Raw genomic sequence first — 17,624 nt, 5'->3', positions numbered from 1 at the left:
TATTTTTTTAAATATTTCTTTTAGTTGTCAATGGACCTTAATTGATATATATATGTGGTGCTGAGAATCGAACCCAGTGCCTCACACACGCTAGGCAAAGGCTCTACCACAGAGCTACAACCCCAGCCCCTCCACTGACAATTTAAAAAATATTTTTTAAAAAATTTTTTAAGGGCTGGGGATGTGGCTCAAGCAGTAGTGCGCTCGCCTGGCATGCGTGCGGCCCGGGTTTGATCCTCAGCACCACATACAAACAAAGATGTTGTGTCTGCCGAAAACTAAAAAAAAAAAATATATATATATTAAAATTCTCTCTCTCTCTTAAAAAAAAAAAAAAATTTAAGTGGGACTGGGGGGAGGTTGGGGTTGTGGCTCAGAGGTAGAACACTCACTTAGCATTTGTGAGGCCCTGGGTTCAATCCTCGGAACCACATAAAAATAAATAAAATAAAAGTATTGTGTCCAACTACAACTAAAAAATAAATACTTAAAAAAAATTAAAAAGTAATACTACTACTACTACTACTATATATTGAACACAGGAGCACTCAGCTACAAACCGAGTCTTTTGTTTTAATTTTGAGACAGCCTGTCTGTAAGTTGCTAAGGGTCTCACTAAACGGCTAAAAGTTGGCCTCCAACTTGCAATCCTCCTTCCTCAGGTTGCTGGGTTTACAGGTACATGCATGGCTTCAAAAGAAAAGTTTGAGGGCTGGGGTTGTGGCTCAGTGGTAGAGCGCTCGCCTAGCTCATGGGCTCAACCTTCAGCACCATGTAAAAATGAAATAAAGATATAAAAAAAATATGAAAACAAGCTGGGGATTTATTACAGTGGCAGAGCCCTTGCCTAGCATAAATGTGCCCTGGGTTAAACCCCAAGTACCAAAAAACCCCACAAAAACCAAAAACCTTTCAACAAACCAAGAATAAAAGGTATACTACTCAACTCAACAAAGGGGACACATAAAAAACTACAGTTAAAATCATACTTTCCACTAGTCGCAGTGGCACACACCTGTAATCCCAGCAGTTTAGGAGCCTGAGGCAGGAGGATCACAAGTTCAAAGCCAGATTCAGCAACTTAGTGAAAGTTTAAGCAACTTCAGGAGACCCTGTCTCTAAATAAAAACATAAAAAGGGCTGGGGATGTGGCTCAGTGATTAAGCACCCCTGGGTTCGTTCAATCCTCGGTACCAGGAAAAAAAAAAAAAAAATCATACTTTCCCATTAAGTTTACAAATAAGGCAAGGATGTTTATTCTCATCACTTATTTTCAACATTATACTGGAGGAGCTAGCCAGCGATTAAAAAAAAAGACAAAAGATATTCAGATTACGAAACAAATTATATTTATTCACAGATGACATGGCCTGTAGAAAACCTAGTGTAATCTACAAAAAAAAGTACTAGAACTAATAAATGAGTTCAACAAGATTGCAGGATATACAATAAAAACATTTTTAAAAAATGTTTTTTAGGAGTTGGGGTTATGGCTCAGCAGTAGAGCACTCGCCTCACATGTGCAAGGCCCTGGGTTGGATCCTCAGCACCGCATAAATAAATAAATAAAAGTTATTTTAAAAAATGTTTTTTAACATATTAGCAATGAAAGGGGTAAGGATGTAGCTCAGTGGTAAAGTACTTTCCTAGCACAAGCAAGGCCTGGGGTTCAAGCCCCAGCACCACAAAAATACTGTATACTGACCACAAAGTACACTGACTCTCTGCTTCCTCTCATACTTGCATACACATCTAGTGTCTGTATGTGTGTGTGTGTGTGTGTGTGTGTGTGTATCACACAAAAACAATAAACAATCAGATGTTAACATTTCTTTAATAATATAATAGCACCAAAAATTATTAAACGCTTAGGGATTTACTGCATAAAAATAATATACAAAACCTTTGTATAAAATGAAAACTATAAAAAATGCTAAGAGAAGTTAAATACCTAAATAAATCGATGTATCATGTTTATAGATTGGAACACTATATGTTAACATTCTGCAAAAGAATCTACAGATTCAATAGCACCATAATCAAAATCCTCAGCACCACATAAAAATAAATAAGTGAAATAAAGGTATTGTGCCCAACTACAACTCAAAAAATAAATATTAAAAAAAAGACAATGACTTTAATACACACTTCACAATAGCACAAATGACCAATGAACCTATGAAAACCTATGTTTTGGGGCTGGGGATGTGGCTCAAGCAGTAGCGCGCTCACCTGGCATGCGTGCGGCCCGGGTTCAATCCTCAGCACCACATACAAACAAAGATGTTGTGTCCGCCGAAAACTAAAAAATAAATATTAAAATTCTCTCTCTCTCTCTTTCTCTCTATCCCTCTCTCTTAAAAAAAAAAAAAAACCTATGTTCAGCTTCAGGAAATACAAAAAACACATCAGATTTTTTTTTTTTTTTTAATACTAGGGATTGAAACCATAGCCTCACACATGCAAGGCAAATGCTTTAGCAGTGAACTACATCCCCAATCCTTTTTGTTTTATTTTTTGAGACAGGATCTGCTAAGTTGCCCAAGCTGACCTCAAAGTTGCAATCCTCCTGCCTCAATCTCCCAAGTTACTGGCATTACAGGAATGGACCCATGTACCCCACAACATTTTAAACCCACCAGACAGAAATATGTAAAAATCATTAGACACAGTGAAGCACACCCATAATTCCAACAACTTGGGAGGCTGAGGTAGAAAGACAGCAAGTCTCAGGAATTTAGTAAGACATTATCTCAAAATAAAAAATGAAAAGGGCTGGGGGTGTAGCTCAGTGGTAAAGTTCTTTTGAGTTCCATCCCTGGTAACAAAAAAAAAAAAAATAAGAAAATATGTAAAAGTCCATAATTTCAAGTGTTGGGGAGGAAGTGAAACCTTAAAAAAAAAAAAAAAAACACACACACACCTTGCTCTTGCTTGACTCAGTAACCACAAGATGGACAACTGCCATGAGCCAATTCAGTGACTCAAACACTAGAAGTGTTTGGTAAGCATTAAGCAACTAATAATGACCAATCTAGCATTTTGAGAACACATGCAAATTACTGCCAAATACAAATTTTGACCCTTAATGAACTAAGTCCAATCTGACTCACCAATACAAAAGTAAAATCCAATTTGATTAATGAACCCAGGTTCATGTGCATGCTAGGCAAGCACTCTAGCACTAAGCTACATCCCCAGCCCTTTAGAGAAAAAGTGGGGGTGGGGGAGTTTATAGATGTAGCTCAGTAGTAGATAGAGAGCTCTTATCTAGCATGCATGAAGCTCTGGGTTCAATCCTTAGCACCACAAAAAGAAAAATAAATAAAGTAATAGAATGACACTGTACACAGCTCATTTAAAAAAAAAAAAAACTTACCCAGTTTATTTTGTGAAGAATAAAATATTCAGGTATTTATTTCCTCCGAGTATATTAATGACATTATGAAGTACTAAAATTTCAGTGAGCCATTTTCATTCCAGTTACAGTAGTTCAGTGAAAACAAGTAGTTTTAAAAGGCATTACTTTGTAACCACTACTTATACTTTATGGCCCTGTGACCATTCCATAGCTCATGTGCAGCATGAGCACTCAAATCAGACAGATCTAAATTCAAATTCTATCATTTTACAGCTATAAACTTAGTTACTCGGGCTGGGGATGTGGTTCAAGAGGTAGCGCGCTCACCCGGCATGCATGCGGCCTGGGTTCAATCCTCAGCACCACACACAAACAAAGATGTTGTATCTGCCGAAAACTAAAAAATAAATATTAAAATTCTCTCTCTCTCTCTCTTAAAAAAAAAAAAAAAACTTAGTTACTCCAATTCTCTGATCCTCAGATTCCTCAAAACATAAAATATATATATTATAATCAACCTACTTCCCCCTCAAACTGTGAGATTATGTAGTGTTACTGGCTAATTAATATATACCCAGGATTAGCACCTTCCCTCTTGTCCCTCACCTGGAAATCAAACCCAAGGTCTCAAGCATGCTAAGCAAGCACTCTTCCATTGAGCTACATCCCACAGGCCTTACTCCCCACAAAAAAATACTTTCCCCTGCCTTGGGTTGTACTGGGGATTCACTAAGGGACACTCTACCACTCAGCTACATCCTTAGCCCTTTTTATTTTGAGGGGCAGTCTCACTAAATTGCCTAGGCTGGCCTCAAATTTGGGATTCTTCTACCTCAGCTCCCCATGGCACCGGAATTACAGGCATACACCACTATGTCCAGATCAAAAATATTATTATTATATTCAAGTTATTTCCATTATTACAGGAACCTGTACACTACACATTACTGTTGGAAAAGCAAAACATTTTGTTCTTTTTCTAACTGAAAGTACTTTTCCCATAAGAAATTCTCAGTGATTCACTGTCTGGTGTGACTGCCTGCTCCCCATTAGTGTACTGTCCCTTTATAATAAATCTCTTATTCTGCTACTCATTTAAAAAAAAAAAAAAAAAAGAGCCTAGAGTTGAGGTACTGGCCAATAATCCCAAACGCTGAGGCAGGAGGATCACAAGTTCAAAGCCACTCTCTCAAAAAAAATTTCTTTTAAAGGGCTGGCAATGTATTTCACTGGTAAAGTACACCTGCGTCCCACCATCGTTTTCTACAAAATATCTGAAAAAAAAAGATGGATCTTTAATTTCCATGCTGTGTGGGAAACAAAACCAAAGTGATTTCTAAGTTTCTTTTCACTCTAGGATTCTAAGAAAAACTTAATGTTGTAAACAATCATTTCTTAGAGAAATGCATTTCTTTTTTTATTGGTGCATTATAGTTATATATCATGATGGGATTTACTACTATATATTCATACATGCACAATATAATTTGGCCCATATTACTCCCTAGTCTTTCTCCTTTCCCTCCTCATCTCCCATCCCCTAACCCTTTCCTCTACTGATCTCCCTTTGAATTTCATGAGACACCTACACACACACCTTTCTTTTCCTTTGTCCTCTCTAGCTTCCACAAGAAAGAAAACATATGACCCTTGATCTTCTGAGTTTGACTTATTTCACTTAATATAATGGTCTCTAATGAGAAATACATTTCTTGAGAAAGACTATTTAAAGAAAACCACCTGACTAATGACCAATGAATGGTATCCTTTTTTCTGATTAGTTTATGGGGGAAAATATTAGTTTATGTTGAAATATCTACATTTGAACAATCATAATGCATTCAACACTACAACAAGAAAAACTAGAATACTGGTATGTACACTCCGGGAGTTATGCTAATTCAAATTACTTGAAAAGAATTTTAGTCACTAAATTAAACTTATAGGATTCTCCTTTTAAATACCTTAGTAAAGAGGACAAAAGACAAGACACACAAGATAAAGTGAAGTTGCCAGTCAAAAAAGTGCACTTAACAACCATTGATGAGACTTGTTTACAGACCTAATATTATCTTATCAGAGTACTGTTACTACCTTTTTCAAAGTAAAAAGAAATATCAGACCAGGCATGGTGGTACATGCCAGTAATCCCAGTAACCCAAGAGGCAGAAGGTCACAAATTAAGAGGAAAGTATGGTCAATTAAGCAAGACCCTATTTCAAAATTAAAAAAAAAAAAAAAAAGAGTGGCAGATGTAGATAAAAGTTAGAATGCTCCTGGGTTCAATCCCTGGTGCTGCAAAAATAATGATAATGTGTTACAAACATAAAACATGTTATAATGTAGTAATGAATCTTAAATACTAAGCAAAAGACATTCAAGACATTTTTATATACATATACTTAATTTTTCTCCTTTGCTTTCATTTCTAACACTCCCCCCACTCCAAAGAAGCCACAGCGTGGTTAATAAGTTATCAGCACATCTGCTGTGCTGTAAGAGATGCTCACTAGAGAAACATTAATTTTCTAACTTCCCACTTCCATAATTACAATGACTCATTAATGAAGCACAAGTAGGCATTCAATAAATAAGAAACTGAATAAAATAGACCAAAGCAAAATTTAATATATAAAATTCTACTTTGATGCAAACACTGTAATTGTTTTAGACTTTGGACATTTCACATTCTTTCCTATAGGATAAAATTAAAATTTTCAGTTTAACTAGGTTTGGACGTTAACTAGAAAAAGCTATCTGTCCCTGAGAACTAAGTGTCTTTTTCCCCCCACCATCAAATCTAATAAAATTCAGCAGAGAAATATCCATCACATCTATTCAAATTCTCAGATACTAATAATGAGAACTGAGGAAAGAGATAAAGCATTACAATGTAAGGTTAGCACAGAAGATGTTTAGTAAGTAAACTACCAAATCTGGTTTTGCTGCACTCCTTGGTGTCTAAAGACTCTCAAAATGTTAATCTAGTTTAACAGAAAGTCTATTTTTACGCCCAGCCATAACTTTTAACACGTTAGTCTGTAAACAATTACATGTGGCAAGAACACAAAGGTCAGAGATCACAGATATAAATCAAATAAGTGAACTGTAACTTGGTGTCACAAGAAAGATTTGGGGCTGTTCAGATAAATCTCCACCAGCGAAACAAACAAAAAAAGTAATACCTGGAGAAGACCAGATGATGCCAAAGATATACCCAAAAAACACTCAACCCTGGTCTGGTCTCCATTTCTCCCTAATCTCACTGCCTCACAGATATCTAAATCTACACATTTCCAGCTCACTCGCAACTCCCCAGCGCTCAGCTTCTTTACTAAAACCTGGGTCCCTCTCCTCAACATTTTCTAGTTCCCACCGAGTTCTCCCTTCAACCCGATAGGTGTCCAATACGCCCATCTTTCTAGTAGAGTATTAGTGCTTGTAATCCGAACTCATTTTCCCACATCTCTTCTGCCCTCCTCCCCTTTAACTCTCTTCCCGTCACTCCGACCCTTCTCCCAGAATCCTCCCAAGTCTCGGATCTTGGTCTAACCCCTTCTCCCTCCCACCCATTAATTCCAATTAACCCGCAGGGCCTCCAGTCTTTCCCCAGGTTTCCTCCACGGTAGGTCGCTCAGTACCGGCCCCCTCCCCCCAACTCCGCCCCTCTTTCCTCCTCCCCCAGAGAGGCCCCCTCACCTGAACGCTGCTGCCGCCGCCGTCCCAAAAGCCGAAAGGTTCTGGCACCAGCCGACCTCCCAGGCTCAGTCCCCGCTAAGTTCCCGACGCCCCTAGGGAAAGCGAAAGACACCACTTCCAACTCTGTCCGCCCCGGGCCAGGCCGTAGCCACCGCCAGTACCTCGGCCGCCATGTTGAAGTCCTACTTCCCTCCTCTTCCCCTTCACCGCTCCTCCCCTTTAGGCGTCCGACGTCATGGCGCCGCGCTCCACCCGCCGGGACCAATGGGAGGAGCCGACGGTGACGTAACTAATCCCTTTTTCTAGAGCTGAGCTACTCCCGCAACCTAGAGCTTTGAAATTGGAGTGGATGAGCTGTGCTGACCCCAAGGAGAAGGAAAAATAGAGGGGTCACTAAGAGGGTAAGACTTATTAAAGCGGAGAGCCCAAGAACATTGACTCGCTGAAGGTGCACAAAGACGTAGCAGTGAGTCCTACTTGAAAATCAAAACGTCTAACTTCTCTTCCTGGGTCAGCAAGTCATACTCTCTCTGGGCCTCATTTTTCTCTATAAATGAATAAACTAGAAAATGACCACTAAGTCTCTCTCCAAGGGCTGAGAATGTAGATCAGTGATATAGTACTTGCTTAACATGCGCAAAGCCCTGGGTTCAATCCCTAATACCACAAATACAAAAGAATAAATCTATCTCTAGTTTTGACTTTCAGTGGGTTTAAACCAGATAATCCAATCCCAAGCCTTCACTGCCTTCTGTACTTTTTTGCATGTCTGCTAGAATTAGGTGCAAGGAGGATTCATATCTGAATAAGATGAATCTTTGTTCTCAAAATTTTCTAATCAAAGGGAGGAATAGAAACATAAATAGTTAAATCCAGTAAAAGGGTCACAGGTGGTGGGATCAAACCCAGGGCCCTGTGCATGCTAGGCAAACTCTTTACCACTGAATTTCATCCCAGCCCCCATTTTTGCTTTGAAAAATTTACTTCTGCCTAAGGGATTAGGAAAGATTTACATCACTCTGGGTGCAGAAGGCATATGTTCACTCCCATGTCTACTTCTCCAGTGTATTTTTTTCTCCAGAACTTAAATAGCAGAGAAAATAATATTTGTAAGAATGCGCAACTTTAACTCTGGATGCAGCATTCCAGAAAGGAGGGTCAAAGTGAGCACAGGACAACAATTCTGAATTATCTGCTTACTTAGTTAAGCAGGTAATGGTCAGGCACAAATTTGTGAAAAGAACAGTGAGCTGAGTAAACTTTTTAAAATTTTTGTTGTTGTTGGACCTTTATTACTTTATTCATATGCAGTACTGAGAATCAAACCTAGTGCCTCACACATGCTAAGCAAGTGCTCTACCATTGAGCCACAACCCCAGCCCAAGCTGAGTAAACTTTTCATCATTAGAATTAAAATGATAGCAGGGAATAAAGTAGATTATTGGTAGACTTATATTGAGTAAAATATTCACACCTAAACTAAATCAGAAGCAGTGGGTGATGGAGACTAGTTGATAAACTGGAGGGAAATCTGGGAGATAGATTCAACTAGATTTAGAAATGTACAATATAGGGGTTGGTGTTGTAGCTCAGTGGCAGAACACTTGCCTAGCATGTATGAGGCACTGGGTTCGGTTCTCAGCACCACATATAAGTAAAAAATAAAATAAAGATCCATTGACAATGAAAAAAAAATTTTTTAATGTGCAATATAAGGGGAAAAGGTGATGTTTTGAGGGTCCTTTATTAACAGAAACAAGAATCACCTGGAACTGAAGTAGAGCCTTGCTTAGGTAAGGGAAATAATGAGTTCACACTGAGATTAAGATAATGGCAGAACTTTCTGGAGGGATGTAAAAGAAGGAATATGAGCCTGGAAATCAGGATAAAGGTAAGGAATAGATGTGTACTATATTGGTACTCCTTGAACAAATAGACTTTACTCATTCATTCAATAAATACTTATTATTGAGTATCTTTACTATACCAGTCACTGTTCTCAGCACTGGGGGTATGACAACATAATAAAGCAAATTAAAAATATCCATGTTCTGGGCTGGGGATGTGGCTCAAGTGGTAGCGCGCTCGCCTGGCATGTGTGCGGCCCGGGTTCCATCCTCAGCACCACATACAAACAAAGATGTTGTGTCCGCCGAAAACTAAAAAATAAATATTAAAATTCTCTCTGTCTCTCTCTCTCTCTCTCTCTCTCTTAAAAAAAAAATCCATGTTCTTATAGGAACTCTTCTTCTAGAGGAAGATAGCTAATAGATAAAAATGAGGCTCAAGCGGTAACGCGCTCACCTGGCATGCCCGGGACGCTGGGTTCGATCCTCAGCACCACATAAAATAAAATAAAGATGTTGTGTCCACCGAAAACTGAAAAATAAATATTTAAAACTTCTCTCTCTCTCTCTCTCTCTCTCTCTCTCTCTCTCTCTCTCTCTCTCTCTTTCTTTAAAAAAAAATGATGAATGCTAGGAAGAACAAAACATGAAAATATTCATGGTTGAAATTTAGAAATGGTGACAAGGCCTCACTGGAAAGGTAACATCTAAATAAAGATCTGAAAGATGCCAGATGCTGTGTCACATGGCTATAATCCCAGTGGCACAGGAGGCTGAGATAGAAGGATTGCAAAGTTAAAGCCAGTCTCAGCAACTTAGCAAGGCTCTAAGCAACTTAGTAAGACCCTATCCCAAAATAAGAAATGGCTGGGGATGTGGCTCGGTGGTTAAATGTCCCTGGGTTAAAAAAAAAAAAAAAGTCTCCAGTACAAAAAAAGAAAGAAAAAACCCTGGAAGAAGTAAAGAAATGAACCATGCAAATATCTAGAAGATAATACCAGGGCAAGGGAACAGCAAGTATAAAAGGCCCTAAGGTAGAAGATCACCTCTTATGATGTAGGAACAGTGAGTAACCCAAGGTGACTGGAATGGAGTGAGCAAAGAGTATAATGAGAGATGAAGTCAGAGAGATAACAGCTAGCTAAAGCAAATAAAGTCTGGTAGATCATTTTAAGAATTTTTTTTCCTGAGACTAGATCTCACACAGTTGTCTAGGGTATCCTCAAACTAACAATTGTCCTGCCTCAGGGAGGAGTTGGATTAAGACCTATGCCATCAGAGGTGTAGGGATATAGTTAAGTTTGTTGAGTGTTTGCCTCACATGCACCACATGGCCCTGGGTTCAATCCCCAGCACCACCACCAAAAAAAAAAAAAAAAAAGACCTAAGCCACCATGCCCAGCTATCCTAAGGATTTTGACTTTTACTTATTTGTGTGTTTTGTTTTGGTACTGGGTATTGAACCAAAGGGCCCTTAAACACTAAGCCATATCCCCAGTCCTTTTTGTTTTTATTTTTTAATTTGAGACAGGGTCTTGCTACATTGCTGAGACTAACTTCAAACTTGCAATCCTCCTGACTCGGCCTCTGGAGTCACTGGAATTACAAGTGGTCGCCATTGTGCCTGGCTTGATTTTTACTTTAAATAAGACAAAGGCCACAGGAGTTTTGAGCAGAGAAGGGACAAGGTCCAAGTTTTTTACAGGATCACAGTTATCATTTAGATGAGGTATCCCTCAAAAACTCATGTGTAAGTCAATGCAACAAAGTTTAGAGGTGAAATGATTGGGTTATGAGAGCCTTAACCTAATCAGAGCATTAATCCGCTGATATGAATTAACTGGGTGGCAACTGTAGGCAGGTAGGATGTGACTAAAAGAAATAGGTCACTGGGGGCGTGCCTTTAGGGTTTACATTTTGTTCCTGATAAGCCAAATTCTCTGCTTCCTGGTGACTGTGTTATGAGTTGCTTTCCTCTACCACACCCTTCTGTCATGATGTTCTGCCTCACCTCTGGCTCAGAGCTATGGAGTTGGCTGTCTGTACACACTGAGACCCCTAAAACTTTGAGCCAAATAAAATTTTCTTCCTCTAATTATTCTTGTTGAGTCTTTTTGGTTGTAGAGATGAAAAATCTGACTAGAACAATCACTGTACTTTATTTGTTTTATTTTTTATGTGGTGCCAGGATCTGGGTTGAGATTAAAATAAAATAAAATAAAGAGGTGGAAAAGTGGAAGAAAGGCCATCTTTATTACTGTAGTAATCCAGGCAAGAGATGCATGCATTCTACCACTGAGTTAGGATTCCAACCTGTCTTTAAGGCTTTAAACTTGAGTCACATTTTACCAGGATTGGCTGAATGAGTGGAAAATCTGAAGGTAGCTCAGTGGTAGAGCACTTGCCTAGCATACATAAGACCTAGTATGATGAGTGCTGAGATTATAGAAGTGCACAACCTTCCCATACTGGGGAAAAAAAAAAAAAATATATATATATATATATATATATTCTGAAAATAGGACTCTGGAACGTTGACAAATAGAGCAAGAGAAGAGAAAAAGATGGAGAAGTAGTGGCTACAGAAGCAGAAATCAGAAGACTTTTGTGCCAGGAAGGAATAGGACAGGAAAAAACCTCAGAAGCCAATCCTGTGCCTCTCAGAGACCAAGGACAAGACTCCCCCACAAGACAGGGACTTTCTGAGATTCCCTATCAGCCTATGTTTCCTGATCCAATAATTTTTCCTTTTCTGCCTTCTTGCTTTAAGTGAGGATCAGGCTGCTAAGTACCCCCACCACCCTCCATGGGGGTTGCCTATCTTTAAGAAATGGAAAGGAAGTGGGAGTAGGGGGTATAGCTCAGTAATAGAGTATATGCTTAGCATGCAACAAGATCCTGGGTTCAATCCCCAGCATCAAACGGAAAAAGAAAATGGGGACATTTCCCTAGGAAAACAAATACCAGCCAGATGTGGTGGTACATACCTATAATCTCAGCTACTCAGAGGCTAAGGCAGAAGGATTACAACCCTGTCTCAAAAAATTAAAATCTTAGGATGTAGCTCAGTGGTAGAGTGCCCCTGGGTTGAATTTCCAGTATTGGGAAAAAAAAAAAAAACTCTTGACCTTCCTACAAGTGATTCATACTTCTTCAGTTTCTAGTTGTGAATCTCAGGTAACTCACCTGGAGCCAGAAGAGACTGAAGAAAATGTCAAATCCTCTTCTGCTGCTGCTGGCCTGCAATAGCACTTCATACCAAGGGACACCAGCTTATATCCCTTCCTCTTTCTCACTTTATTTTCCCTCCTTTCATACACTATGCAGTTGAGATGTCTAAGGAAAGAGATACGAAAGACAGACAAGTACCTGTAGTCTTTAATTCGTATTTCCATCCAGCATTCACTAAGTCCTACCATGTGCCAGGCACTGTGCATGAGTCTACAAAGATACTGTTACAAAGGTCCAATGAGAGGTCAGACATGTGAATAGATAATGATGGTATCTGACAAAAAATAATCTCGTGAGCTCCCTAAGTAGCATAATTCATGCACAAGGACTAAGGAGAAATAGTTCAGGCAGACTTGAGAAATCAAGGGAGACTTCATGAAAAATTGAAGCATTTAAGTTAGGCTTAAAGGACAAGAAGAATGAAGGGTGTCCAGTGTAGTCTAAGCAAAGACATGGATATAGGGAAGTTTTAGGAAAATTCAGAATCAGTAAGTAGAACAAAGGATATATGTAGAATAGTAGAGGGAGATAAGGTTGGAGAAACCAGGAGGGAAGTGGGAGGAGGGTTGGCTTGGGTTTAACAGTTCTAAGGCTATAAATACAGTCACTGGAATCCTTGGCAAAGGCATCTTTTATCTGAGGAAAACTAAGAGAAAAGTCAGAATGAATTCTTAGAACCTTGAAGGTCAAGTTGAAACCTTGTGCCCTTCCCCAGAAGCTTACAGTTACAATGAAGGATTTAGGTCTCTGGTCACCTCTGAAGTTCTTTCCAATTCTAAGACCTACATGATGACCATCATATGAAGATGAAATTACTCTGATGACCATGAATAAATAAAGATGACTTTTACATCCAGAAGAATGAAGATATAAACACACACACACACACACTGATTCTAGGCTAGACCTGGTGGCTCAATCTTGTAATTCCAGCTGCTCAGGAAACTAAGCCAGGAGGATTACAAGTTCAAGGTCAGCCTTTACAATTTATAAAGACCCTGTCTCAAAATTTAAAAAATAAAAATAACTAAGGATGTGCCTCAGTAGTAGAGCTCCCTAGGTTCAATCCCCAATACTGAAAATGAGGGGACCACTGGTTTAAGTCCTAGAGTTCAAGATCAGTAAGCCTGGAGTTCTGATGTCCAAGGCAGGAGCTAAGCATGTCCCCATTCTCAGCAAAGAGGGGACAGACATAACAGAGATTCTGTATTTATCTCTCTGGGCCCTCAGCAATTGGTTGGTACTCATCCACACTGAGGGCAGTATGCCTCATCTAGTCAACTCAGACTCACATGCTAATATCCTCTGAAAACACCTTCGAAGACACACCCAAAATAATGCCTTTCGGGTTTCTAAGAATTCCATAATCCAGTTAAATTGACACTTAAAATTAACCATCACAGCCAGGCAAGGTTGTGCACTTCTATAATCTCAGCGACTCAGGAGGATATCACATGTTTGGGGCCAGCCTCAGAACTTTAGCAAGACCCTGTCTCAAAAAGAAGTGGAGGGGAGGGGGGATAGTAGAGGATAGGAAAGGCAGCAGAATACAACAGACACTAGTATGGCAGTATGTAAAAACGTGGATGTGTAACCGATGTGATTCTGCAATCTGTATACGGGGTAAAAATGGGAGTTCATAACCCACTTGAATCAAATGTATGAAATATGATATGTCAAGAGCTTTGTAATGTTTTGAACAACTAATAAAAAAAAAAAACTGGAGATGCAGTCCTGCATTCAGTAGTACCCCCCAACCCCCTCCCCTGCCCTTGCAAAAAAAAAAAAAAAAAAATCACAGCCAAGGGTGGTGACACACATCTATGATTCCCAATGAATTCAGGAGGCTAAGACAGGAGGATTGCAAGTCCCAGGCCAGCCTTGGCAATGTAGTGAGACCCTATCTCAAAAAAAAAAAAAAAAGGTTGGGGGGGTTGCTAGGATATAGGTCTGTGGTAGAGCAACACTAGGTTCAATATCCAGTAGCAGGAAAAAAAAATTGTCTAATCATAACACTGAATTCAGAAGCCTTAAAGGAAATAGTTGGCATATACAAAGTGAAAAAATAAACTAGAAGAAAATATTTGCAGGACTGGGGATGCAGCTCAGTAGTAGTAGAGTGCTAGCTTAGCATGTTCCAGGCCCTGGGTTTTTTCCTCAACACCAGAAAAAAAATATTTATAACCTATGTAACAGAAAAAGGGTTAATTTTCCCAATATACAAAAGGCACCTACATATTAATAGTAGAATGACTCAGTAGAAGAGAAAGAATGGATGTAGCATGTCAAGAAGCAGATTACCGGGCTGGGATTGTGGCTCAGCGGTAGAGTGCTTGCCTAGCATGCATGGGGCCCTAGGTTCGATCCTCAGCACCACATAAAAAATAAATGAATGGAATAAAAGTATTGTGTCCAACTACAACTAAAAAAATAAATATTAAAAAATTTAAAAAAGAAGCAGATTACCAAAGAAGAAACACATATGTGTGTGGATATTACCTATAGAGATACGTGTTTGTGCACAGATAAAAGACTGAAAGGCTACACACCAATCTATCATGGCTTTAGAGAGAATAGAACTTGACTAGAGTAAGGTAGGTGGCAGGATCTGGGACCAAGAAAGGAGGGGAAGTGGCAACCATGTAGGAGATGTAGCTCCTGCTGGAACATTTTGGACATTTCCCAAAGACAAAAGAGAGGAAGAACTACATTGACTTCTCTCTTCCTGCCACCTTCAGTCTTCTGCCAGTGCCTCCATAGTTCAATCAGATAGTACACATCCATTTGGCAAAGGAGCTGAGGGATGTTGAAGAGGAGCAGAGACTGGGTATGAAAACAAGATGTAGTAACCTCTAAAAAGGTACTGACTAGGGCCAAGATATAATTCAGTGATAGAGCACTTGCCTAGCAAGAAGACCTGGATTCAATTCCACAGTAACACACACAAAAAAAAGAGAAAAATTTATTGGGTAGTTCATAGTCAGTGAGATGCAGAACTAGATATGAAAGATAAGAAAAAAACCTAGTAAAAGAAAGGGGGGTAAAAAGGAAGCCTAGAAAGAATCATTTCCTGTAAAATGGTTAAGAGCAATTAATTTTATTAAATTTTTGTAAATGGAGTAAGTAGATTGTCCTGATAGTAGGACAAAATACTCATCTGTAGAATTTCATTAAGATTAATATAACAAGGTCTACTATACACCAAGCCCTGTGCTGCCAAGGAACAAAGGTCAAATAAGACTAGGTTTCAGCAATCAAGAATCTCAGGAGGAAGCACATAAACACACAATTATATTAGAGTTAAATAATCTCAGTGAGCTCCAAGACAAGGTCAGCCATTAGACTAAATTATGCCTTTGTACATGACAGAAAAAAAGACATTTGAGTAGATTCAATGCCAGGGTATACGACTTCACTAGCTGACTGCAACAGGATTTCAGTCCTCTCAGGACCCCTCAGTCAGGCATTTTTGTGCAGAGGACAAAGTGCACATCCCAGCTGCCTTGCTTGAGGGAGAAGAGACTGGCATCTATGGAAGTGGGGTGGAGTTATCCTATGATAACCTGCTCCTGGACAGCAGGAAGTTCTGGGAATCCAGCCTCCCACCCCAGAACATTATGAGAGACCTCAAAGGTTACTTTTGCTTCTAATGCCTCTAATTGTGACAAGAAGTTGGCAAAGAAAACTCCCAGAAATTTGGAAAGGCTCTTTTGGAAGGAAAAATAGACAGTGTTTACAGATATGCTTTGGTTCTCTTATTAGGACGAATGCCAGATGTTTTCTTCTGGTTTCCAATACAGGATTAGATCTAAAAGTCTCCTTTGCCCAAAGATAGTGAAATATTGGGCTGAGGTTGTGGCTCAGTGGTAGAGCACTCACATAGCATGTGTGAGGCACTGGGTTCAATTCTCAGCACACATATAAATATTAAAGGCCCACTGTCAATTAAAAATATTTTTTTAAAAAGATAGTGAAATGTCACTATACAGTTAAGTATAAATACATGGGCTAGTGAATCCTGTACCAAGTGAACAAAATTTTATTTGATGCTATGTGAATGCCAGATTTGGAGTTACCATTCTAGTCTTAAGTCATGTAACTTAATATCTACCGGTTTTCAATAAAAAAGATTGACTGAATAATCCACTATGACAATATTATGCAGCCATTAAAAAGGATGTTATATAAAGATATAATTTGAGCTGGGGTGTAGGTTATGAGATCAATCCCATGTACCACAAAAAAAAAAAAAAAGGCAAAATTATATACAGAGTGAGAAGATCAGTGGTTGCCAGGGATTGAAGAAGTGGGCTGAATAGGTGAAGTATAGGGTATTTGAGGGCAGTTTAATTATTCTACCTGATACTGCAAGTAAATGTGTGATATTATGCATTTGTGTAAATCCACAGAACTATATAACACAAAGATAGAACTTTAAACTGTGGATTTAAGCTAATGTTAAATAAAACTGCAGGAGGCCATTAGTTTGGATGAACTCCTATCATAAGCCCCAGACTAAAAACCAAAGTAGTCACTCAGGCATAGTGGTGCATGCCTGTATCCCAGTGAATCAGGAGGCTGAGGCAAGAGGATGACAGGTTCAAGGTCAACCTCTGCAATTTAGAGACATCCTATCTCAAAATAAAAAATAAAGCCAGGCATGGTAGTGCATTTCTATAATCCCAGCAATTCAGATGGCTGAGACCAGAAAACTGTTAATTCAAGGCCAATCGCAGGAATTTAGCAAGACCCTGTCGAAAAATAAAATATAAGAATTAAAAAGGGCTGGGCTGTAATCCCAGCAGCTAGGGAGGCTGAGGCAGGAAGATCACAATTTCAAAGCCAGTCTCAGCAACTTAGCAAGGCCCTAAACAACTTAATGAGACCCTGCCTCTAAATAATTTTTTTTTTTTTTAAAGAGCTGGGAGCCTGGCGCAGTGGCACATGCCTCTATTCCCAGTGGCTTGGAAGGTAGAGAAAGGAGGATTACAAATTCAAAGCCAGCCTCAGCAAAAATGAAGTGCTAAGTAACTAAGTGAGATCCTGTCTCTAATAAAATACAAAATAGGGCTAGGGATGTGGCTCAGTGGTTGAGTGTCCCTGAGTTAATTCCCAGTACCAAAACATAAAAAGAGGTGGGATGTGGATCTGTGGTTAAACACCTCCGGGTTCAATCCCTGGGTTCAATAAATAAGTAAGTAAAATTTTTTAAAAAAATAAAGAGGGTTGGGAATGTAACTTAAATGTAGAACACACCTGGGTTAATCCCAGGTACCAGGAAAAAAAAAATAGAGCTAATACCATGTACAACATAGTCTCATATTTGGCCAAGCATGGTGGCACATACCTGTAATCCCAGAGGCTTAGGAGGCTGAGATGGGAGGATAACGAGTTCAAAGCCAGCCTCAGCAACAGCGAGGAACTTAGCAGCTCAGTGAGACCCTGTCTTTAAATAAAATACAAAATGGGGCTGGGGATATCACTCA

The 17,624-nt window shown here is 39.3% G+C and overlaps 1 protein-coding gene across 3 annotated transcripts in view; it reads right to left on the bottom strand.

Moving 5' to 3' along the window:
- The window catches only part of Ubap1 (ubiquitin associated protein 1), a 53,567-nt gene extending 46,311 nt beyond the window's left edge, over positions 1-7,256 (bottom strand). For 2 of the 3 annotated variants that reach the window (XM_071600711.1, XM_071600712.1), the window contains exons 1-2: positions 7,061-7,256; positions 2,233-2,302 (exon numbers count right to left, since the gene is read on the bottom strand). Coding sequence is in view for 1 of the 3 variants with exons in the window: in XM_071600712.1 (XP_071456813.1) it covers positions 2,233-2,239 (7 nt within the window). In the remaining 2 variants the exon portion in view is untranslated. The remainder of the gene's footprint in view (positions 1-2,232; positions 2,303-7,060) is intronic. The other variant, XM_027930892.2, reaches the window with a different exon arrangement.
- Positions 7,257-17,624: the final 10,368 nt, after the last annotated feature.

Source organism: Marmota flaviventris, chromosome 13 (assembly GCF_047511675.1).
Source record: "Marmota flaviventris isolate mMarFla1 chromosome 13, mMarFla1.hap1, whole genome shotgun sequence".
NCBI lineage: Eukaryota > Metazoa > Chordata > Mammalia > Rodentia > Sciuridae > Marmota > Marmota flaviventris.
The sequence above is the reverse complement of the archived record's forward strand: the minus strand, read 5'-3'. Positions and strand labels throughout refer to the sequence as shown.